Source organism: Dromaius novaehollandiae, chromosome 3, assembly GCF_036370855.1.
Source record: "Dromaius novaehollandiae isolate bDroNov1 chromosome 3, bDroNov1.hap1, whole genome shotgun sequence".
NCBI classification, from domain to species: domain Eukaryota; kingdom Metazoa; phylum Chordata; class Aves; order Casuariiformes; family Dromaiidae; genus Dromaius; species Dromaius novaehollandiae.
The window spans coordinates 110941519-110966696 of record NC_088100.1 but is presented as its reverse complement, the minus strand read 5'-3'; the positions used below and the strand labels follow the sequence as shown (position 1 = coordinate 110966696).

Genomic DNA, 25178 nt, shown 5'->3' with positions numbered 1-25178 from the left:
ACAATCTACATAAGCATTTCAGATGAGTACCAGAGTGTACTTTTGAAATGAATCTCGTGACCGTTCCGCCACACTGCACTTTGGTTCCCACCATGGAGCAATCTTGGAGCACATGAACTCTTCAGAAAATAAAGATGTGTACCTAATGGACCTGCTATGTACCTAATAGACCTGCTAATGAGGGTTCGTCTTCATGGGCCCAGACTAGAAATAAAAAAATACTGAGGGCTATTCATGTAGGTGCTGTGAACCACCCACAGATGTTGTGGACCTCAGGTCTTCAGCATCAAATATCTCAGTCTACAGCACCACTCCTTCTGGGTGATACTTCTTGGTAAAGCAGATGCAGCCTCGGAGGTCCTGCATGGCCACAGCAAGCAAGTTGAAGAGTTGTGTGGTAATGTTTGCTGTCTGTAAGACAGGGTAGCTTGCCTTTTTTCTGGAGGTCTTTGGAAATATTAGGGACTTGTGCTATTCACATATTTTAGTGATGACAGCAATTTTAATGCCCTTTTCCAGTTTGTGGCACCAGAAATTTCCCATTGCCATTAATTAGCAGGCAACAGAGCAGAGGAGGGAAGAAATTTTGCCGATGATAAGGTTACTGAAAAAAAATGGTTTTAAAGAATGAAAAACCACTTAAAAGTTTGATTTGCAATTAATAACAATTTTTGAATTAAAAAATTTATTTCAATATTTTACAGTACAGTTCTTAAAATTTCCACAAGAAATGTTAATGAATGCAATTATTTTTAAAGTATAAGAACTGATTATATAACAGAAAGTTGTATCTTAAGCATTTCATTTTAGGTCAAATATTATATTTTTTATTTCATACAGAATGGTTCTTTTCCTAGATTTTTTTTTTTAATTTTTCAGGTAAAACCCTAAATATTCTGACTTGTCCTGAAACAAATTTTCTTACACATTTTCAGCTCAATCACCAAATAGAAAAAAAAAATCATCATTTCCCAAGCTATCCACCAAACCACTGAAAAATAGCAAAAGAAATTGAAACGTGAGTTTACTTTTAAAAGAAAAAATCCTTGCATAACCTCAATATTCAGCACAAACCTCCTGTGGGTATCCTGCATGGTTGGAGTGCAGCTTAAATCCTGGAACAACAGTCTTTGGTGCACTGATACATCATTAATGCTCTTGCTTTTGGCTCTGGGAGCTGGCAGAGCCATTCTGCGGGATGGCTCTCACTGAGACCCCATGTGCGCTCTGGGAAGAAGGGATTTTTTGCAGCTTCAGGCACCTCTCACCTGGGTGAGCATCTGTCCTTGCAGGGTAGCCACTATAAAGAACCAGTTTTTTTATGCAAGCGCGTTGAATATATTCACACATTTAAAAGCATTCCTCTTTGCACTGAGTAAGGTTCAGCTAACAACATTAATGAGCCCTTTTAGCAGTTTGACAATAGTTCCAAATTTTGCTGTTTTCTTTTTTCTTTCTCTGCTGTGAAGCAAGGACAAATTTATCTGCAAAAATTTTTTTTATGGTTGTGGATTGGAATAATTAAATTTGGTAACTCCCTTCTGCCCAGCAGTGAGAAATACTTTTCATCAAACTCCAAAGTCATGTGAAACTCACCTGGTTTCTGGTTCCTGCCCAGCTCCAGCAGTTTTTTCTCTGAAATCTGGTAGAGACTGCAAATCTTCAGCAGAGATTGCAAATGGAATAATTTCACTGCCTCCAGAGAAGCACAAATTTCTGGTGTCAGAATCTCATTGATTTGTTTCAAGTTCATTAACAAAAGTCAGGCGGCACCTATTCTGAATCTTCATTCGTCTGAGCTCGCATCCAAGAGCGAGCAGAAAGAGCTGCAATGCCAGTCCCTGTTAGATATTTGCTGAGCGCCAGATTCTTTATTTCCTTGCAGTCATTTGACCCCTGACAAGCTGATTCTAAAAGGCTACCCAGCTCTGTAAACCATAATTCCCCAGCCCGCCTATAGGAGTAGACATATGTGATTAATTGGACAGCGACAACTAATTAATACAAGATTTGAGGCCATAGAGCACCTGTTCCCCAAAAGACAGGCCAGTCCTTGCAGATTCTCAAAGAAAAGCAAAAATGTAATACCTAATAATATTTCCCAAAAAACCTAATTTTTCCTGTAGGCCTCTAATAGAGCAGATGATAAAGAAGAAAGAGATTTTTCATTAATTTTGACTTTCCATCATTTTAATCAGCGCTTTCGTCTCTCAGTGAAAATACCGAGGGAGCTGGGCTGGCTTTGGGTATTTCTGTAAAGTGAAGTAGGCTGTGCATGACAGCATCCGTCCCCGTGGCCAAATCACGATGGTGCCCGAGTGGCAGCCTCAGACGCTGGCCTGGGTGGTGGGAGGGAAGGGCCCAGAAGGTCGTGGGGCCTTTTCGGCAGCCAAGGGAGAAGACTGGGACCTGCGGCAGCTCCCCAGGAGGGGGTGAGGGTTGACTCCATGCTCTGAACATGTTGCTAGTGTGATACGCTGCATATTCAATCGGTAAAGGTTATCTTACATATCACGAAAGCATCAATAGAGGATGTGAGAAGTAGGATGTCCTTTATTTTCAGGACTTCATTACTCCTGCAAAATCGATGATAGAGGAAGGAAATATTGAGGAATGAAACCACATACACTAAAAGCATATGAACAAAGCACACTTTATGTTGCAGGTATTTCTTTGCTCATTGTTTCATGAAATTCAGGTACTCCCATTGGAATAAGGCTCCTATCTACAGCAGCAAACTACAGCGATTTCATTTTGCAGCCAGATTTTCCTATTATGCAAAAAATAAGAGGCGTCAGATGCCTAAGGAATGTTCATTCCTCGATGGCCTCACATGCTCAGTAACATGTTTTCTGAGGTTATATATGTGTTTTACAGGTCTGAGTCGCCTGCTCATGGTTTGGGCACAGACCAGCCTGTTGCCTGTGCCAGTGATGATGCTGGTGATATTCGGGAAGAGCAGCCAGCAGCAGCAAAGCTATGTGGTGCTAAGCCCCAGTCCCTCCTTGCAGAGAGCTTATTGCAGAAGTTGCTCCTCTGTAGGGAGCCAGGTGTGGCTGGAGCCTGTGCAGAGGGACTTTTTACTCCTTTACCCTGCTGTGGTCACGTTTTGCTGTTGCTGGCAACCCAGTTGTGTTTTTTACTTGGAGCCTTGTGGTTGGTAGTCGTAGATCTGGTATGCTTGATGGAAAAGCATTTCGCTGGCACTTTCTCCTTCTGGGTGTCAAAACACACTAATAAGTTGTGTAATTTGATTTGTGGTGTATCTCCCTTTTGGAATGTATTACTACGTATAATCTAGCACTGTGGTAAATGTTTGGGGTTTATGCTGAGCAGACTGCTTGCATACATTCCCTTCCTGAGATTTCACACAAATATGACAAAACACAACCATGTTCCTAGAGCTATTATTGGAAAGGTTAAGTTTTATTTTGTGTGGGTTTTTTTCCTGCTGCTGTTTTAATTTTCAGACATTTCTCAAGTTTTACAAAGAAAGCATCTCTTTATACCATTGTTGTTCATAAAAAAGTGAATGTGCTAGGTCAATGTATGGCACAAATTCATGGTATTTTACTAGATAACAGTAGTGTATTTAGAAATTCAGAAATGCTATTCCTTAGATTATTACTTTTTCAGCATATGAACTTGCTTTCTTATTAGGGAAGATTTAATACCAATTTCATAGCATAATCACTATGCTCCATCTGATATCATTAATCAATTCAGAGTAAATCTTCAGTGGGAGCCACTGCTGCTGCCCTTTTAAACTATCTGTGTTTAAAACTCATGATCCGGGCATCAACTTTTGTCCAAGGACATATGGAAAATACTTATTTCCTTGGTCTCCACAAGGCACTTCTGAGGCTCTTCTTCCTCCCAAGGAAAAAGTTAAGCTGTGGAGCTTACGTGTTTTCTTGGAGCTACTCAGACCCTCAGTGTGGACCCTTCTCCAGGGTAGCTCTGCCTGAGTGTGGGAGACTTGACCCCAAAACCACCAAGTCTTTCTATTGATATAATTAGTTTTTGCCACATAAACACAAAAACCTGGAGATGTGTGAAAGAATTTGAAAGCATACAGTAAATCTTTACCAACCTACAGACAGATATCCTGAAGTGAATGTGCATCTATTTTAGGGTGGGAAATAAAATAATCTATTTTCCTGAATTTTCTTAGAGGTGAAATGATTATTTGAGAAGGAGGAGAAAGAACAACGAAATGACATATTTGCAGCTGTAGGTGACAGAAAAGATATTAAGATGAATGTCTGCCTTTTTGCTGGGAGTGAATCTTTTCTGTCAGACTCCTATAAGGGTTCACTCACGTGTGTAGCACTGTCTCCAACTTTTCACCTGATATTAAATGTATCGTAACTCCTCTCAGCATCAACAGCTGGAATAGATAATAGAAATGCAATCTGAGATTCTTTTACATAGCACAGGAAAAACTATAACCCCAGTCATGGTCAGTGATCGGTCTGCTTATAGCTCCTTTTTTTTTATATACACCTTTCCAATGCTGCTGACGAGCAAAGCGCAGCAAAAGCTAAATATTGTGCTTCCAGATGGGGCGAATTCAGTGAAATCTGCTGGTGCTGAGCAGCACGCCTCCCTGCAGAGGGGCTGCGCTGGGGCCAGCGGCACACGGCTCCCCAGCCCATTCTGACCATCCCCTGCCAAACTGGGACATGCGCTGTGGCAAGTCTCATGGTCTTTTGCTCTTCTCAGACCCCTGGGAAGCATTAGGCCCTTTGACACTTTTATGCAGGTAGGATGCAACTTTTCCACCCCCCCTGCCCCTCCCCCCCCCCCCCCCCCCCCCCCCAGTGTGCTGAGCTCATTCTAGGAAATCTTCTGGGAATTCCTACACTATCGCTTGTGATTGCATTAGTGATGCTCTGCCCGGGTGTCAAAGCAATGGCTGCACCAGGAAACTTCCCTCCCGCGCCCCCATCCTCTCCCCCAGTAGCTGCCTCCCCCGGCAGCATGCGGAGGAGCGGCTCGAGCGAGATCCGAAGCACTGCCACCGAAGGAGCCAGTCTCGCCTGTCACAACCTGCTGATACACTTGCCTTTTTATCATGCTTTTTGAGGTATGTTTTTTGCTGTTCTCCCTAAGCAAGAAGCCGCTTTCCTCTATGCAGGCATGACATTGTGCTGCCATTTACACTTGGGAAAAAAGCAGGCATTGCAGTTTGCACTTCAATAACACCAACAGCTGTGTAGCTGGATTACTGAGCATGCAGCTGCGCGGGGGAGAGGGCAGTGGGGAACGTCCTTCTCGGAGCAATTCCTTTCTCAGGCCGCCCCGGCGCAGCGCCCAGGAGGAGGCTCCCCACCTTACCCCGGCAGCCAGCATGAGGCCAACCTCGACTCCGGGCGCTTCCCATCAGCCAAGCGATAGCAGCGTGCCAGAGGTCACTCTGCCCAGATGGTGTCGGGAACGATGGCCGATGCCGACGATCTTGTCCCCCACTAGTTTTAATGTGAGCCTGGGCCAGAGCGGAGCATCCAACACGGGGCTGGTGCTGCAGCCGCAGGCACCTCTGCATGGTGGTCCTGCCTTGCTGAGACGCCCAGTTTGACATGGCTTTTCCCTCCTGCCTTTGGCTCTGCATCTCTTTTCCAAGTGAGAAACTGCAGTGGGTAGGAGATGCTGTCCCTTGCTTCAGGGTGTCTCCGGCATTTCCCTTGGATAGAGGAGACGTGCAACATGGTGGCATGTGCCCCTGTGGCTGCCCACATGCCTGGTGCGCTATCCCGTGCCAGGGGCTGCCAACGGCCACGGATCTTCAGGCAATGGGCAAGGCTGATGAGGCAAAATTTCCCTCACTTGTGGGCACCAGAAGTGTACCTCTTGGTGTCAGCAGCGCATTTTCAGTAGATCGGGACATGGTGAGCTGCCTTGATGTGTCCAGGCGTGTTGGGCCAGCTCTTGGGCAGTGCTGCTCGCTTGCCTTTCTCCATGGCCTCAGTAGCCGGGTTGTGCACCATTTAGGTGTACCATTTAGGTGCAGGTTGCCCTATAGCTTGATGTTATCACGGTGCTTGCTTGTTATTTGTACTCCAGCTTTCCCGGTTTTCTGCTCTGCTGTATTCCCATAGGCAAAATGCCTGATTTCTACAACTTTCGAAAGTTTTCAGTCACTTCGAAACATCTGTCAGCTCTCTCTGTCACAGCCCTGATTTTCATGTTCTTCTCTGCACCCAAGGCTCTGGCATGAAAGCCTGTTGTACTGCCACAAAGCCAGCTCAGAATTTATTAGTATTTTTATTGTTTTGCTAGTATAAAGTGAGTGCTGTGAAAGCCCATCATAATGAATTCCTCGGGGAGGAGGTGGTCTGAACCTGATCAAAGGCGCTGGGGAGCACACCTGTGAGCAGAGGCTTTTAATCAGCTCCCGCATGGAGCCGGCCGCTGTACCCCTGGGGACCCCGCGCCTGCGGGCTACGCAAGGGAGAGCCAGGGGCTTGCAGCAGCGTACTGACAGCAGGCATTGCGAGAGAGTGAGAGAGACACGGGTTGTTATGGAAAGGGATTTTTTTTTTTTTAATGCAGTACCTACAAGCTTTGCAAGTTCGAAAGGTCTTCAGCATAATGAGCAAATTTTCCTGAGGTGAGAAAGTATGGGATTTGCTATGCACAATATTTTTCTAACTTAACTGATCTGTAAAGAAAAACCCTCCTGCAGAACCGTGGCACCTTACCTTCCAGAAATGAAAACAGAGGTCAAAAGGCATCTTTGATCTTTCAACGCCCAGCAGCAACTCCCATTAAGCCAGAACCAGGCAAAGGCTGAGCAATGGCACAACCTGCTAGGTTTTACTTAGGGACAAGGGTCCCTAAAGTGCTAGGCCCTAAGGGCCCTGCATGAAACCTTATACCGTTTGCGCAAAAGGGCTCAGAGGTCAAGAGAAGCTTGACCAAATGCACAGAGTATATTCTGCAGTGTAAAGGCTATCTATCGCTCTCTAAACTGAAAGCAGCACCTAAGTCCTATATTACTAGTCCTGCGTATGTACTTTCATTATGTTACACTCGAATCTAATATTCTTCTACTAGATAAACAAGAAAAAGCTATAGGTGGAATCATTTCCACCTCTATCTGTGATGGAATCGTATAGGCAGTCTAATTCCCTTAAGAAAAGAGGTTTGGCGGAAGAGGATAACAGCTCAGTTAACCCTTTCTGTGCTCTGACCAAGGCTGAAGAAACTATGCAGAAAAACCGTATGAAACTGCAGGTGCAGGAGGGGAGAAAGAAATACTCACTGCTGCCTTTGGAGCTGCTCCAAGACGAAAGCCTGGAGTCCATTCCTGGAAGACGCATGGGTAAAGTCTAGAAAGCATAACAATCAGGTTATAAATAATGCTGAACGATGTAACACAAACAGCTATTGAGCAACAGCGGTAGATAACGCTGCCACATCTATATTCAAGCACTAGGTGCTGTAGAAATCCAAGACAGCTGCTTTCTACTTAAAGAGGAAAGGGAAGCTCCTGAATTATTAATATGGATGGGTTGAGACTGGATTTTCTATGCCACGGTGAGTTAATCCCTTTAAAGGGAATGACTAGGAAACGGAGTGAAGGAGCAGAAGCGCAGAAATAGGCAATCACACAACCCGGGTCCTGAGTGAGCGTGGGTGCTGGGCATGAGTGCCCCTAAGGCAGCACCGCCGAGCGGGGCCGGCAGGTCTGTGCCGGGGAGCCGTGAGGGCACAGCGGGGATGATAGCTTCACTACCTCTCTCCTTCACACCAGGCTGTCTCCATCTATTGAAGCCCAGCTCTTCCAAAGGGTTTTTACCCTCTGGTTGCAAACGTCTGTCCCAAACCAGGACACTAATGTGTGCAGGGCTCCTCTGGGCCAGGCCAAGGCTTCTCTTTTTATTTATTTGGATTTTTGGACGCCTCGGGGATGGCTGACTGAGTGCAGCCCTCCCTCCGTGGGCCCCACAAAGCTCTGCCCCGAGTTTTCCATGTATTCCAGGTCTGCAGGCTATTCCCACCAGAAGTGAAACATCTATCCAAGGAGTAGAGCTCCTTGTCTACACTTGTAGATGCAGAACGGAAAAATGAAAGTGAAATTAAAAAAACAGAGTGCGCTTATGTGCGTAGGGGAAGAGGGGAGCGAAATGTATGTGTAGAGGGCAGGAAAAGGACATTGAAATGTTTTCTGTGATAAAAAAGTCATTTCTGAAGTAAATGAAAACTGTCAGTATCCATTTCACAGTGCCTTTTGAGTTTACCAAGAATGTTGCAAAAGAAAAAAAGACACACAAAAACCCCAATATATTCCTAGTTTTTAAAGAGAGTATTTTTGATTAAAATATTTTTATATTTCAGACATTACTTGTAACTCTATAATTGGTGTCCCTTACAGGCAAGTGCTGAGGCAAGAGGGAGATGAGAAAGGGTTGGTTCAAAGATGGGTAAACGGAAGAGAAAAAGCAGAAAAGCACATAAGCAAAAAGAGAGAAGGAGGAAGCACGTACGCTTGGAGAGGTGGTGCAGGAAAATAGGTAAGTGGAATACAAAAGTGAAACGTGGTGCAGTTTTGAGGATAAACAAAGGAAGCCAAAGACAAGAAGGAGCTTTGATAGTGGCAGAACTGTGGTTGATAGAGATGCCTTTTGGTCCTAGTGACTGACCTTCCTGGGGGCTTTTTCCTGCTCTGAATAGGTGGATGGAGCACAGAGCACATATGTTTCAGCTTTTAATTTGCCCACTGCCATTATGAAGGTATGGAGCATACATAGGCCTGGGAGGGCAGCCTGGGGCCAGGGAGCAGCCAGAAGTGGCCACCCCTGCAAAGGGCAGGTTGCAGTGGGAAAAGCCCTGCCCCAGTTCCCCAGTAGCTGCCACCTCAGTTCGCCCCTGGGAGCCTGCTGATCATGCCACTGAGTAGTTAGCACTGTTCAAGCACTTCTTTTTTTTTTGTGTCCCTGTTCTTAATAAGCAACAGGAACACTGTAGCAGTAAAGGGCATGCTACCGAACGTGCTGATTTCCCCAGCTTCATGCATGCTCATTTGCTCATCGTACACTTTTGCATCAAACCTGCTAGGAAATTTTGCGTGAAGCCGAGGAGGCTCTATGAAGTTAAGGGGAGGGATGGGAATAGCCAGCATGCTGGCTGCTCTCTTTCATGCCGCCCCTACCAGCTACTGTGGTTTTATGCCCGCACAGTAGGCGGGACAATGTATACCCAATTATTTCACATGCCTTTCACTGTAAGTTACTCTCATATTGTGTATGATCAAAAGCAATTTTGCAAAAGCACTAAGGGCTTGATCTCATTTTGCAGTATCTAACATGCTGCCTTGGGAAAGCATGTGTTGCGTGTACATGGGTACGTTTGTCAGATACGCAGCATTGGCGACCTCAGAGGAGGGGAGAACGGGTTTGAGTTAGTCCTCAGCCACTGCCGTGACTGCTGATTTTGACATTATTGCCAAGGGAGCGACGAGGGATGGAGTCCCAGCGTGTCCGTCACTGCGCAAACATAAGATGGGCCGAGAGTTTCTCCTCTAGCTAGTGAAGCCATTGGTATACCATGCAGAGAGAGGGGACACTGTGGATGTGGCAAATGCGCTGTTTGTTCCAGACAAGCTCTTTGGTAGTAGGAAGGACTTGGATCAAAATGGATCATTTTCATGAACAGTGAAGGCACAGATAGCGACAAAGCCTGGAGATGATGAGGCAGTTAGAAACTTGCTTGCAGCACTGGTAGAAGTTGTGCTGTGCCCTTGGTGATGACACAACACATTTTTCTTTCTTTTTTTTTTTTCCTGTGCAGAAATTCAACCAGCTGCATTTTAGCAGAGGCACTTGTTTGCTTTGTTTCTAGGTGAGGATACCTGTAAATGCTTTGCCAGAAGTAAGGGACAGAGCAGCTGCTGAGCTGTTATGGGGACAGCAGCTTTCACAGCCTCTCCCTTGCCATGCCGCCTGCACTGGTGCCTTGCTCGGCTGCTGTCCCTCCCGTGGCCCTTTAGCCACCGTCTGCAGAGGAATCGGTGTTTGCTTGGAGAGGCTGGGAGCTCAATTGCAGCGCTCTGAAACACCTTCCCTTTGCTTGTGCTTTTTTCACTCTGTTATTTTCAGCGTGCTAGAGCAGAGAGGTGCACATGTACCCTGACTGCCCCCTCTCTGGGGCTTTCCATTCTGTGTCAAGAAGATGGGTAATAGGCAGGAGTTGGCCATTCTCGAAGGGATGTATTTTTATCATGTGTTTTTCAAAATAGCAGGTTGCTCGGGTGCTATTTTGTGATGCAGGGCCTTGTAGCCAAAAGGGCATATAAATAAATGCGTGTTTAGAGTGGCTTGGTGGGGGCAGACACTGACAATTTTTCATAGGCGTAAGGCAAACATTGCCTCCTCAATGTGCAATGCACTGCACTGCAGAGGGCCAGCACACAGCTTACACATCATGTCAGCCCCACTTTAAAGGTCATTCGTTGTGGAAATAGTCCTTGTGCTGGTTCGCTGAACAGGGATGAATATTATTCTCAGTGCAGGCCATTGCTCACAGAAGACCCAGTTTAGAAAAATTTAACATTGCTTTTTTATGAGCCTCCTTGGTGCAATTCTTTTCACTCCCCTCATAAGAATTATTTGTATAGCCTTAAGACTCCCTCTTTCTCCCCCCCCAACACTGTTTCTTCAGCATTCACCAATATTAAAAAAGGGAAAAAGTCTTTGAAAAAACCTCTCTAGGACTTGCCTCTGACAGCCTTCTTCTCTTTGCTGGCTGAAGAGCACAGGACCTGGAAGATTTTCCACCAGTAATGTCTGGCTTCTGGGTACAGCCTGAAGAAAATCACTCTACTTCTGACATATGGCAGAAGCTCCTGTTAAATGCTTTATCACATCTTGTTTTTCTGGATGCTATCCATTCCTCTGTCATTTGTGATTTTCCTCATGCTGCCAGCAGTGAGTCCTTCTCCAGGCTCGCGCTTCCAAAGCCTGTTTATTTTTGTGGTCTTTTGGGAGGCGGAGAGAAACCACGAGGGTAGGAAGGGTACCAGTGGGGACTAGACTTCGCCTAGCTAAGCACTAAGTAAAATATGGCAGACCCTCATCATATCTCATGCTGAAACATAACCCCTTCCCCAAACCAGTTTTCCAAGACTGAAGAGCTGCTAGTAAGTCAGCTCTTCAAAGAAAGTCTGTTCATGAGAGTCCATGAATTCTGGCTACCTAATTCTTTAGGGTCTTCTGAAGAGCCCAGCCTATGTTCTTCATTATTGTCTACACGCTACTGTTAATCAAAGCTTTGCAAAAGTGAGTGAAGTGTGGCGATCACAACAGCTCTATAGGCAAAGGAAGTATGCATTATGCAAATAGCCTCAGCTCACTCACAGCCTTAGGCACCACCATCTGTGTCTGCTAGGCAAGGGGACGCTAGACAGAGTGCTGGAGTTATCTCTTGCCTTTTGAAAAAGTGCCGCAGGGTCTTTAATTACAAGGGAAGTAACTAGAAGCACTTAGGCTAGGATTCACGTGGGACTGTTTAGCAGGAAAGAAAGATATACATATATAAATAGATATGTATTTGTTAGTGAGTTATTCCTAAAGAAGGAACAAGGCAAAGGACTCCTGGCTGGTTCTTTTCCTGACAGAAACTAAGTCAGACTAAGTTAGTGACATTTTTAACTTGTGGTTACACATGTATGTTTGTCTGCTGCCTTTAACACTAAGCGATCCCATGGTGCTTTACAGATTACAGCTCTGACAACGCAAGTTCTTTCCATAGTTTCCTCCTTCATGTCTAAAATACTTCTGGGACAAAACTTAGCAATGTTAAAACTGCCCAGCGATGCTATGCAAGATGTGAGGGATGGGCTGCCGAAAGAGCAAATGATTTAACTGAAGCAACAGAGAGACCTTTGGGACCTCTATGTATGCTGGGATCTGGCTGCCCTCGAGGTGCTCTTCAAGGTGAGGAGCTACCTCTCAACATTGCTGAGGTGGGCTCAGCATGGAGGTTGCCTGCTTTCTCCCTAGTTTTGCATGACTTCGTGGATGATCCTGCTCATGGATAACAGCAAATCTCTTGTGCTGACGCTGATTAACATCGAAACAGGACTGCAGTCAAGGCAGTTAAAATGGGAGGTCACGTGTGAGGAGCTCAGAATGACGATGCTTGTCCAGTTAACACAGGCGCAGAAGAGATAGAGGAGCCACAACCAAAGGCGCTAGCAAGTTGATGACTTAATTAGCAGTGTGCTGTAGCACAGACGCTGAAGCTGAGCATTAGTTATGATGGTGTTAAATGAATTGAAAAAATATTCTGTTGGCAGAGTGTTACCATGTGGTAAACAACACCTTTATGTGAAAAAAGAGACTACTGTGTCCTAAAAAGCTTTTGTTGGTGACTAATGAGTGGTTCGGTTGTGACTTCACTGGAATCATGTGAAACGATGCCGCTGTCCAAGGAAGGAACGAGAACTGAGCCTAGAAGTGACGGTGTGGGCAGGGGTAGGAGCTGAAGGAAGACAGTGGAAGAAGTAGTGCAGGGGGAGAAGCGGTACTGTGTAGCAGGAGAAACTGGAGTCAGTAGGAATCCCTCCCCAAAACCTGACCCTTGGTAAAGTCAATGTGCAGAAATGCAGATACAGCCACACCAGCTCCGGAAAAAATTTCTGACTAGTCCAGGCAAGCTAGCTCTGCTGAGAAACAGAATATATTAGCCCAGGCAGAGCTTTAAGCAAAACCCATTTCTGGTGCCCTTGTTAACTTGGTATTTTGGTATTGTCTCATGCCATATAGACATACGCAGGAACCCCAAGGTGGAGTGAATCCCTGTCTCACTGCAGACCTTGACACAGGAATTAAAATGAAGAAGTTTTCCCTTGAAGCTGGTCAGGTGGGGCCCAGACAGTCCCTTTAGCACGTGGTCCCATTGGAAAGCTGCCCTAATTTGGCCCTGCTATTCTAACCTTTTATGGCCTGGCTTTCTCCAGCCCCTGTTTTCTCTCTCCTCCTTGCCCAGCCTTTTCCAGGGCACTTAAGAAAGCTGGATGCCAAGAACTACTTTGGTGAGACAATGTGAAGCTGCATACAGCGATGGGGGGGGGGGGGGGTTTAAAGGAAAACACTGAATTGAAATTATTTAATTTTATTAATATTTAAATTATTAAAAATAAGATGAAAAAATTTCTTTATAACAAAGTAAATGAAAATCCAGGGAATCTGCAGGAGGCAGGGAGAGGGAGCTTTGAGTTTCACACTGATTTATTGCTGTCAACCAGCTTGAACAGCAACTGTTTTATAGCAGAATTTTCTAAGCTTGGGAAAAGGCCAGTTACCCTCACAATAATCACTCAAAAAATAACCAAAATGGGAGACAGAAGCTGGAAAGCAGCATGAGAAGGTACATGCACTCCAGTATATAAAGAACAACAAGCAGGTTTCTGACCTTCTAATTACTGATTTCTGAAGCAATATTTCTAAGGGACATGGCCTCTGTTTATTCATGATTTCAGTTAAAAGCAGAGCATTTCTAAGCCCAGGCAGCCTAAACCATCAAAGCTGGAAGAGACCAAGATGGGGGTAAACCTGAGGCAATGATGAGGCAAGAGCACAAGGCATTTGGTGAGGGGGCACACCTGCTCAGGTACTATAGGTAAGAAAACGAGAACCTGGGAGAATGTAAAGCTAATTAGTACTGTGCAGCTCACAAGCAGGGCGCAGCAAGTGCCCTGTCAAATGTAGTCCACAGCAAGTGCCCAAGGAGCGTAGTGCACGGGTGACTGGTGATGGTGCAGTGTGCAGCCTGCATGGCCCCATGATAGAGCTGCTGTACTTTTTCCATGGAGAGCGTATACACATTACTTTACAACTTAATATTATCCTTCTCTTCTGTTTTTCTTTAACATAGGCAACAATGAAATAAAAATGTTGGCTTAAGCTTTCCTTTAAACTTGTCTCTCCATAGACTTTTCTGTGCTAATTTCTATCACTTGTGCCGTGGGAGCTATATTTTAGCCAAAAGGGCCCTTCTAATGCAGAATTTAAGCACTGGCTATTAGGATGACAGAAAGCAGAAAAGCCTTTATTGTCTCATACTGCCCTGGAATCTCCCACCCGCTCCCAAAATACAGCATGTTCCCATCTATGCACCATTCTCATGGTGGTCAAGCTAATTTCTCCAAGGACACTGCTCTTTTACATGTGGGACCTTGCTGTAGGACTTCAGGTTGGCATAGCAAAGACTCAGATGACACATGGCAAAGCCTACAAGACAGAAAGAAATACAGTAGTTTAGTAACGACAAAGTTAAATGAGGCATTTATCTGCCATATTAGGTCTGGAAACACATTTCTAATCTCATCCAACATCATTTCTCTTGCAAAAATGATACTTGATGAAAAGGTTTTCAATGGCTTTGGGGAGGAGGGAGGAGGGGAAGGGGAAGAAGCCTCTGCGGTTCCTTAATGCTTCAAATCCCTTCCTGAGTACTTTCATCCCCAATTAAAGGTCACCTACTGGTTCAAGAACAACTGTTAATGAAGAGTTTAATTATCCCGATGACAGCTGTAAAATCTTGCTCCTGTGCTTGAATATTTTAAAGCAACAAGGCCCAGATTTTCAAATATGTGCCTGCAAGTAAGTACTTAGTCTAAAAACTCACTCTGAAGGAGAGTGTGCACATGCAATTCACGTTTGCATACAAAATGAGGGATTACATATGCCCATATTAAGAACGCAATAATGTGAGGAGGTTTGTATATGCTTATGTGACCATTTGAACCAGATGCACTGTTCTTTTTCTTCTTTCATTCTTGGCTTGGGCAGGGGAAGGAGAGGATGGTTAAATTATTCCTCAAGGATAAATCATTTTGCATTATTAACTCCTCTTAACAACAAAGCTGCATAAATTAAATGTAAGATTATCTCCTGTGTCCTCGGTGGAAGGATTAGGAGGGGATCTAAAGGAAAGAAATGTGGTTAAATGATTTGGCAAATGGGATACAAAGCCTCATCTTGAATTCCTAACAAGTGCAAATGTAGACCTGCCTTCTAATAAGGGAACCCTGTTTGGAGCTTCTGTGCAGCCCCTACAGTGGTGTAAAGAAAATATTTCATAATTCATTCTCTCCACCGAGTCAGGCTTTAGTTTTTATTGATGCTTTTGACCAGCTGCTCCCATTACCTTTAGCTGTGGTGGCAATTCTCATGATGCGGGCTTTAGTCCATCCAGGCCGAAGGGGACCCATTTCTTACTTCCCTAGCAAACACCAGCTATGTGTTTCTGGGCGGGGGTGGGGGAGGTCAGGTAGCTGCCTTTATCAGTTCCCCACAAGATATATGCCTGAGGGAGTGATGGTCCTGTCAGAGAGATGAAGAAAAAGTTTATAGTGTCCTCAAAGGCAGCAAATGCACTGCCAGGGCCATCTCTTCATGGCATTCAGATGGCACCAAAACAAGCAAAGACAGTCATCTCTCTAACTGAGGATTTTTCTGGGGCTGGGTGAACACTGAGACCCAGATGCAGGGTACCATGTACAGGTAGGGAGGAAAAGTAACCAGAAAGCATTATAGTATTTTCAACTGGCAGATGGTCTTCTGAGCTAGCTGGCAATGGGCTGCAAGCTAGAATAACGCCAAGGTTAACAGAGTAACTCTTGTGTGCCAGAGCTAAGCAGAGACTCGGTTTTCTTGTTACCTGCGGCCCATCGCTCTTACACGCACACATGCACATAGACCTCCTTATTTGTTCCAACAGAAGCCTCAGTGAAGCAGAGCATCCAAGCCTGCACTGAAAAAATGAAGACTGTCTCACCTTAGAAGAACTACTTTTATATATATATTAAAGAAGACAAAAAGTTCTATCAATGGTTTATTTCTTATTCCGTAAGAAATGTAAATTAATAGACTAAGTTGGCTTTAAACAAAGCCAAGTCAGTGCTACTAAGTTATCTAAGAGGTTTCGAACATACCTTTCTGTGTTTTCTTACCTCTCCATGAGAATACAAAAGGGTTTTCTTAGTGGAGTCTTTCATCGAGCAAGTTTCATTTGTAGGTCACAATGACCCCGACTGTGGAGGCCGCGCTGCATAAATGGAGCTCTCCAGATAAGCAGTAACATTTATTGCATACTTCATCAGCATATCTCTAGCCGTACACTTGTTCTCAAGGCACTTTGTTTTGATATTGGTTTTATTAAAATAGATTTCAGAAATGTAAATGTAAAATAGTTTAAAGATTACACACATAAACATGTTGTTCAGTGCTGAGAAAATCCACACCAGACACCAGCAGGCTTTTTATACATTACAAGCATGACTAAAATGTACGTCATATTTTCTTATACTATTTTCTTCAAAGAAAAAATGCTACTTTCAAAGTAACTATAAAAGGACCAATGTCCCACAAAGACCAACAGACATGGGTCCTACCTACTGTGCCCCTTCCAATTTGGAAGATGCTTAAGATTAAAATGCAAAGAGTCGTGAAAGCCAAGGAGAACGGAGGACTTCAAGAGGGAAGTTTGGTCTTGGCACCATAAGGTTTGGATCCCAGTTTTGGAGCTGCTGCCATGAATTGGACTGCCACAGGAGCTCCTGTGCATGAGCAGTACATGTGAGTAGGATGACACGTGTCTTAAGCCCTCTCCTCTTTCCTTACAGGCAAATAGCAGTATCAGCATTTCTGTGCTCTCCTGGGAGGGACAAGATAAGGTGTTTAAGGTAATTTTGCCCCATTTGTCAGTAAAAATGGCCTACCATTTGCCAAAGAACACCCCTAATTTTTTGGCCCAGGAATAGGTTCAAGAGAGTCTTTTTGCAATGTGACTAAAATACTTGTCATTTCTGTGTATCATCATTCAAACACTTCCACTGGGATGGGTTTTAATGGCTTCATACTTCACCACGTGATACAAAGTATTTGTGAAGAAGTGATTCCTCTGAGTAGTCAGAAGGGCTTCCCAGAGAAGGTCTGTCTTTCCTGTTTTGCTCTTTGATTCTTCCTTCTCCTGGCTCTTCGAGGGAGAGTTACTTACACTGAGTAATGAAAGTCCCCCCTCCCTCCCAACCACACCATCTTTGATCTTCCCTGTTTTATGCAGTAGAGAGCTGACATTTCCTTCCCTAGCTAGGACTGAATGAGTAATCATCTCCTGTAGTTATTCACATCAGGTTCAGATGCTAAAATATGAAAGCTGATGACAGGAGGAAATTATGGATGCAAGCATCAAGAATTGTTGCTGAAATTTTAAGAATTGTAGGCAGGAAAAATTCAAAGCTCATCACAGTTAACCATGAAGACTCCAGGGACTTATAATCCCATGGGGCAAGAACTTGAAACTGTGAGCCTGGGAATGAAGTCCAGGCTCCTGACCTGGCATTTTCTCTAACGTTCCCCAGTGCCTACATACTTGCACATACACACACAGCCAGCATAAGAAACCCTAAATCCTTGATGCGATCTAGAATGGTTAACCCTCAATAAGTTCAGTATTCAAATCACATAGAAAGACTACATGTTAATTCATGTAGATGTTATTCAAAACCCCTGTAAAAGCAGGAAATCTCGAGTAAGAGCTTTTCTTGCCTTTTTTTTTTTTTTTTTTAAATTCAAACATATGCAGAAGACAGTTTATTCTAGATCTTTGCTGGACCATTGGTGATGATGTGCACATGAAGGATTTTTTTTTTTTTTTTTAGAATGGAACAGGGAAGAGAACTTTTAGGATTTCACAAAAGCTTTGGTTCAGGTTTTCAAAAGCCATGTCTGGATCAGAAGTCCCCTGCATAGCCCAAAAAGTACATAGCACTAATACTGCTGTATGGGAAGCATGCCTCAGGAATCACTTTAAAGCAGCACATTGGCCCATGTTGCGATGCCCAAAGGATCAACCTCACAAAAGCCATTCCAATCCAGCTTTGTGAGACAAACTTGAGAAAACATCCTCCTTATTACAAAGGGTTTCTCCTGCTCTTATTCTTGCTCTTTCTCACCTTGAAAAACAAAAAAAAAAAACAAACCCAACAAGAATCCTTGATCCAAACTCAAATGTAACCTAGTTCTCTGACCCTGGCAGTCTAGATCTACACAAATCCTACCCAAAGTGAAACTTCTGTGCAGAGTAAGGCAGGTCCACGCAGTGTGAAACTGCTAATACCAGCCTATCTGGAGATGCCGCCTAGTTATCTGCTGTGGCAAACAGAAATGCAAACAGCACAAGATAGTCTCATTCCTAGTAAGTCTGTGCTGAAGGAAGAGTGTAAATTGGCTTCCTGCCTCCTGTAACCCCAGGAGATCCGATTAATAAAAAAAGCTAATTACTTTGTCATTGTTACATGCTTCACAGACAAAAAAATTAATTCTACATATTTTCTCTTTCACCTGTATATAGCCATTAGTTAATTCTCAGTAAGCAGTAAGCAGCTAACATCTTCCTAGAATGAAGTATAGTGGGAGATACCAGTTTATACAACTCATTTATTTCTTGAGACAATTCTACAAGGAAGCTTCAGTGCATACTGAAGTTTTGTTCTTTGTCCTTCAAGAACCAATGATGACTATGTGTCATTTTTGATGGCTGTTCATTGAACAAAAAACCCTGCAAAGTGGAAATAAAAACATTTCCCCATAAAAAGTAATTTTACATACTATGTTGAAGTCATTAGTCAAATTCACAGTTGAAAGTGATTATCACACTGCCTCAGACACAAATTCATGCAAACATTTCAGTTCAAGTGATTCAGAGGAACCAGTGAATAAATAGTACCATCACTGGTTTTTGAGGCAGAAGTGTAATGGCCATTTCTTGTGTGGAAATTATGAGCAGATGAGGAAGTCTCTGTTCTATAAATCTGGGCTTGCATTTCACAGCAACCAAACTTGCTCAACAGAATGAAGAAATCCCTTCGGAAAGTCTTTGTGAAAATAGCATAGAGGAAAGGATTGGCACATGAATTGATGGGGTAAAACAAAACCAGAAGAATCTTGGATTTGGACACTGTGATGAGAGGAACCTTTAGTGAGGCTGATATTGCAAAAAAAGATATTGGTGCCATGCAGAGGAAGTCTGTGAAGATCAGTATGGCCATGCGTTTGGCAATCTTGGTGTCACTGTTTGAAGAGATGACATTAGGGTTTCTCACAGTAAAATAGATGCAGATGTAGCAGGTACATATGATCACAAATGCAAGTACATTCAGCACTAAAAGAAATATAACATAAGCCTGAGAAAATGGTGTTTCTATATCCATGGGCAAACAGATGCTGACCTTCATATAGCTGCTGACTCCAAAGATGGGGACAAGTGCCACTGTGAAGGCAAACATCCAGCCAAAAATCATTACAATCACAGCGTGACGAAATCGAACCTTGCGGTCCAATTGCATGGCGTAGGTGATGGTATGCCACCTTTCCAGAGTTATCACAGTCAGTGTGTAGACTGAGAGTTCACTTGCAAACACTGTAAAAAATCCTGCAGCATTGCACCCTGCCCCAGTTTGCCAGTCTATGGCATAGTTGTAATACTGGCTTTTGGTCTGGATATCTACAGATGCAATCAGCAAGAGATAGATACCTATGCAGAGGTCTGCAAATGCAAGATTGCACATTAGAAACCGAGGTACTGTGAGTTTGTATTGGCTGCTTATTAAAATGACAAGGACAACAGTGTTCCCAGTGATAGCTAGGATGCTGATAAACCATATCAGGACTCTGAGAATATTGTATCCCATGATATCTTCACATGGATTGAAAGCATCAGGTTTAGGTGAACAAGCTACATTAACTACTTCATTGCATAAACCATAGTCAAATTCATTCTCTGCTGGGTCAAAACCTATGCCATAGTGGGAAATATAATCTTCAGCTGCAGATCGTCTGTGCATCTTATCACCATGCTGTTCATCAAGGTCTTGCTTGGCCTGAGATATACTACATATTGGATGTAATTCAGTGCTGAAATTGTAAAAAGAGTAGAGTTGGAAAGTAAGAGACACAGCAAGAGGCACACAACAAATGAGAAATCATGCAGTTTCCATTAACAGCTCTGTCTTTCTGGTTAGCTGATTAAAGAGACTACCCCGGAGCTTGAAATTAATAGGCTGACTGGTCCCTACTTATAAGGTATTACATGAAAATGTAAATAAATTGAAAGCATAGTAAAATGTAAGGGAAAGGAAAGCTTGATGTTTGCTGTACTAACAATCACGATGCAATTATCCACCTGGACAGACGCAGTCTGTAAGAAGCCTCCCTTATTTCAACTGGACTTCTCACATAATCTGTTATTGATAATCTGATTCTGCATGGGGGCAACATGATGATGAATCACTATATAAGACTGAACTTGGAAGTATGATTCAATTCAACTGTGCCTATAAAGAGTCTGTATAATCATAATCTTCCTACTATCTATTAGTGTTACTCTGGAATTCTTTTTTCTCTAAAGTTCTTGGCAGTCAGTGTGTCATATTTAATCTTGTAGCTCTGTCAGGGCAGAGAGCAACTCCAGTTTGTGCCATTTATTTTCAGTATCTGATATCACATTGGCCACTGTCCATTAACACAACATAGCATAAATAGCATAAATGAGTTCATTCAGGGCTTCCAGATAATCTCTGGAAGCCAGATATAACAAATAAAAACACAAGACCTGGTAGAACATTTTGCTTAAAAACTTTCAAGGAAAATGACTTAGAAACCAACCTGACCCAGCCGAGCGTTTCTGTAGAAATAGTAGCTGCTTTTGTTTTTCTCAGTAGGTCTTTTTTAAACAGTCTTGGAATTTTCAGTAGAAAAAGTAAACAAAGGAAAAGAGCTCACTTCAAAAAAGAGTTTCAAGAAAAAAAAATCTGTGGAAGGTAAAAACTTTCCTTTTTTTGATTGTATTCATCTTTATTTCCTAGAGGATTAACTCCCCCACCCTTCTCCTTCCTGACTAGACCAATTGAAGAAACAAGTGTTTTGGCTGAGATAAAGAGATGATCAGCTCCATGAAGGTAACAGATACCAAGGAGTGTTAGCAAATAAAGCAGCTGACAATGTGTTGTAAAACCAACACAGTTCAGCTCTGCCTACTTTTGTCAACAGCTTAGATGATAGCAATTTAGCTGTATATTTTCCAGGACAGGATCTCAGCATATATCTCACCCTGACTTGCAGTACACATGAGGGAACAGCTTTCTGAGCAAGTTAGGCAAGTGAGAATTCTTTTTTGTAACCTATTTTTATCCTTTCACTCTGCACTCACTACATCTTCCAGGACCCCCCCCCAAACCATAAGTTTAAAGCATTTGTTTGTAAGAAAGAAAAACTAATGAAGCTCCAGCACCAGCAAGTGAGGCACACTTCCTCACCTCCTGTGAGGTCCTGAGCATCCTCTACTATTACCAGTATTTTTTATCTTGCTTATCAGCTGAGGTAGAAAGCTGACTTTTTGTGAGGTCAAATATGCACCATGGAAGTCACAATACCATTAGCAAGACATTGCATTTGCTCCTCTGTGCTCTGCTAGCACACGGATGAGTGACAGGATGGCTGATAAACAGAGCAACAATTTGCAGCTGAAAGGGAATGCATGCTTGGAAGGGGCAATGATAGGGGAGCAAGCCCCTCAAGTCTGAGTGCAACAGGCACTCATGGGCCCTGGGAGCTATTGCAATTGCTGTTTTTTAGTAAACAAACCCAAGGAAATGTTTTCAATCAAACATTTTTCAGCCATGAATGAAAAATAAACCTTTTCCCAAATTATGGAGACACTGCTTAGAGCTACATCTATCCCACAGATAAGGCAGCTGTTTAGGGCCAGTATAATATTTCTGCTTATTATTACTTACTAATTCTTGTTATTATTTAACACCCAGAGGTCACAAGTAAAATCAGAGTCCCACAAGGTTAGATGCTCTGTTTGTTCTGGGGATTGGTGCCAAGGAGTCTTCCTGCTGGTTATTTGCACCATGAGCAGTTAAGATGGGCAGAGTTTCAAAACTACTAAGGGAAAGAAAAGCTTTCCTCTAGTACAGACTGCTTGTGACTAGCACTTATGCCTTTCTTGCCCTGGGATGTTTGCCCTCTGTGCTGTACAGTGAACTGAGAGTAATAATTTAATACATTTTTGGCAAAGGATGGGTCCTTGCGCCCTTTTGAGACCATATGCATTTTAACATGGTTCACTTATGCATGTTATTTGTAACCCTCGTTTGCTCTGCTAAAGTGAACTGTCTGAAAAATAAACTAGAGAAAGGACAACTTAAAGAATAGCATTAAAATTGGCAGAGTGCTCCGACAAAAATAGACAAAAATAACAACCTTTGTACAAGTAGTCATTTCACGCACTCTGTCTGGATCTGGTGAAAGCGAGATCTTTTGTGCTGAGAAATACACTCCGCAGAATAAATAGTCCAGATCTAGATTCCATATTAGGTCCTATCGCAAATCAATTATGCTTACTGAAAAGTGACATCGAGTGAGTTGTGAGCAAGTGATATTATATTCTCACGAAATGAAGCCCAAATATGTCTCCTGATGCTGCCATGCTTTCTAAAAATAGGTTTGCAAGTGACAGGTCTTCCAAAGAACAATGATAAAGTGTAACAATAGATTCATATCACTGTAGTTCTTTCTGGCAGAAGGTGATCTTTATGTCAGAGAAAGCCAAAAGCTTGCTGAAGTTCATAATGGTCTATGCGAAGTCGAGGGTTTTAATGTCCAGCCTCGGCGCTATCCGAGCAGGATATTATTTCCAATCACAGAGAGATGTGAGAGGAGCTCAACATAGTGCACTGTATTTGTTTTTTGAAAGTTTTCATAAAAATCAGTTTACCTTCCATTGGCTCAGCATCAAAATATTCTAGTGTACTGAATCTACAGATCAATACTTATCATATAATTCTTCTTGGAGTGGAAAAAGCAGCAGCAAAATTGACTATGCTGTTTTGTGTCTTGTGTGTCAGTCTTGCAGCTGGTCTGTGGTTGATGTGACATCCTCCAAAATGTAGAAAACACTGTGGCTATAACATATTTAAACTTCCCATTATCACAACAGAGCCAGTTCACTGGTGCATATGGTTTTTAACCAGGTAATGGGAGAGGTGACACATTACTCTTAAGTGTTGCAAAAGCCTCAAAAAGGGGAAATTTCATGTAAATGGGTCAGTCAAAAAGAGGCCTTAGACATCTGTCTTAATTCCTTCTTAGAGTTCCCACGTGAATGACAAATGCCCCAGCGATGCTTAGAAAAGCACTTCTGGGGGTTATTAGATATCCTTTTTATCCTCCCTGGATTATCTGGAAATATTTTGAGATCTAAACTGCTACAGGAGAGTGAATGGGTGAAGATGTGAAGATGCAGGGTAAGTCAAGTCACATCAGTTCTCATGACAATAAGTAGTATCTGCTGCACTAAACCAACACAGCTCTTGCCAAAGAAACCATCAAAACTCTGTGATCAAGTACTGCAAACTATTCATAACTCTCAAAAAACCTGGCAGTCTTGAATGCACACACAGCTTGTGTCAGCTGTCAACAAAACTGTTCTGAAATGAAAGCAGGTGTAGCTACTGTATGTACGACTAATCTCTGTCAAAATGTATGTTAATGCCTTTGATGTTCAAATGCAGGGCACTTCACCATTCCCCCAAACTAAAATACATCCATTCTATATCTTTAAACTAGGTAGAGGATATCAGTTTCCCACTAATTTCAGTACAAGACACGACTGTATTAATGAAATGACCAATTTTAATTTTGATTTAAACTGGTTAACAGGAAGGGTTATTCTAAATCATTTGTTTCAATCATTTTGCATTTATGCTTAGTATTTTTTAAAAGATAGGGTTGGTAGCCATAGAAGATATAAATACATTCAATGTTGTTCTGTTGATCAGGAAGATGATACACTCTATATGTGCACATTTATTCAAGTAATCGTGTATGAGAGCATACACTGGTCTAAATGAAGTCTTAATTTTTGTGCTTTTAACCCAGTTGTGATGCATTTCTTTTACAAGACAATGATTACTATTTTCCTAATGATTCATGTCATAGTTTAGTTGCATGAAAATTTAAATAAAGTTAAAATGTACCAAACCAGCATTCAATTGTTTTAACAGTGAAACAAAACTACTTTGAATGTGCTGTACACAGAAAACAGTTTATTTAAATGCATTTATTGAACAGAGAAATTCATAATAATAGCCAGAGAGATATGAACAGATCGTTTATGGCTACCTTGTCCTTCTAGATTTTAGAATGAGTGTCTCTCCTCTTTTACACCGACTTTCTAATAAACAAAAGCCTTCTTGTTTTGACAGCTACAATTAACTGGAATTTAATTTAATTAGTAGAATAAACTGAAATGAAAAAAAAAGTCTTTGTACCTGCATAGCAGCTACTCTTTCAAAAGTCTTTTCATCTTTTTAGCACAACAATTAATATAAACTTGTCAATATTTTAAATTTAGTTCTAAACATGGTTCCTTTTATGAAAAAAATGTTTCAAAAATCTCTAAAAATCAAAACAGCTTTATTGACTCCACTAAAACTAGATCTTAAGTAATTTTTTTCTGCAGTTTGAAGGTTCTTTCACTCATTTAAAGCAAATTTTTGAGATAATTTATATTAATGATATAAATGACATACTAATATGTGCTTACATCTTAAAACGCAAAGAGCCTCTTAGAAGAGAAGCAGCAGCACCAAATACCTCCTTCCAAGAACAGAAGTCAATCATCTGAAGCAGGGATCAGAACGGGCTTTGGGGGTATTCTAGAGTTCACCTCTCAGGAACAGTATATTCAATGAGGCCTAGAAAGTATGCATTATTGAGGTCAAGGAAAATTTATCTTGAGAAGACCTTTTTTGTATGGGGGAAGAAGAAAACTTTGAGAGGTCAGCTAGGGGAATTTTATGTTCTGCTTTTATTTGCATTTGTAGCATCACCTTGTTTTATCACCGAAAGTATTTCCTAGAAGGTTCTGTGTAAAGGATTAGTTGCTTTATAGTGATTTTTTTTAATTTTGCTTTTTTACTGAAATTTTAGATTTAGGCAACTTGCGAAGCCAAGCCCCTGAATTCCAGAAATTATCTATAAACTCATCTGACAAGAAAATTCCTTCTGCTCTAAGGACAGACAGTAGAAGAGCAGCACATATCAATACAAGACTTTTCACAAAGCCAGCATAAAGAGGAGCAGCTCCAGCTTGCATAATAC

General features: G+C 42.5%; 1 protein-coding gene across 3 annotated transcripts in view; it reads right to left on the bottom strand.

Moving 5' to 3' along the window:
* Nucleotides 1-14028: 14028 nt before the first annotated feature.
* FSHR (follicle stimulating hormone receptor) overlaps nt 14029-25178 on the bottom strand; it is a 97167-nt gene continuing 86017 nt past the window's right edge. For 2 of the 3 annotated variants that reach the window (XM_064509783.1, XM_064509784.1), the window contains one exon: nt 19862-24772. In XM_064509783.1, the coding sequence (XP_064365853.1) occupies nt 24741-24772 (32 nt within the window). In that variant the 3' untranslated portion in view covers nt 19862-24740. Of the gene's footprint in view, nt 14238-15156; nt 24773-25178 lie in introns of those variants that run through there. The other variant, XM_026095388.2, reaches the window with a different exon arrangement.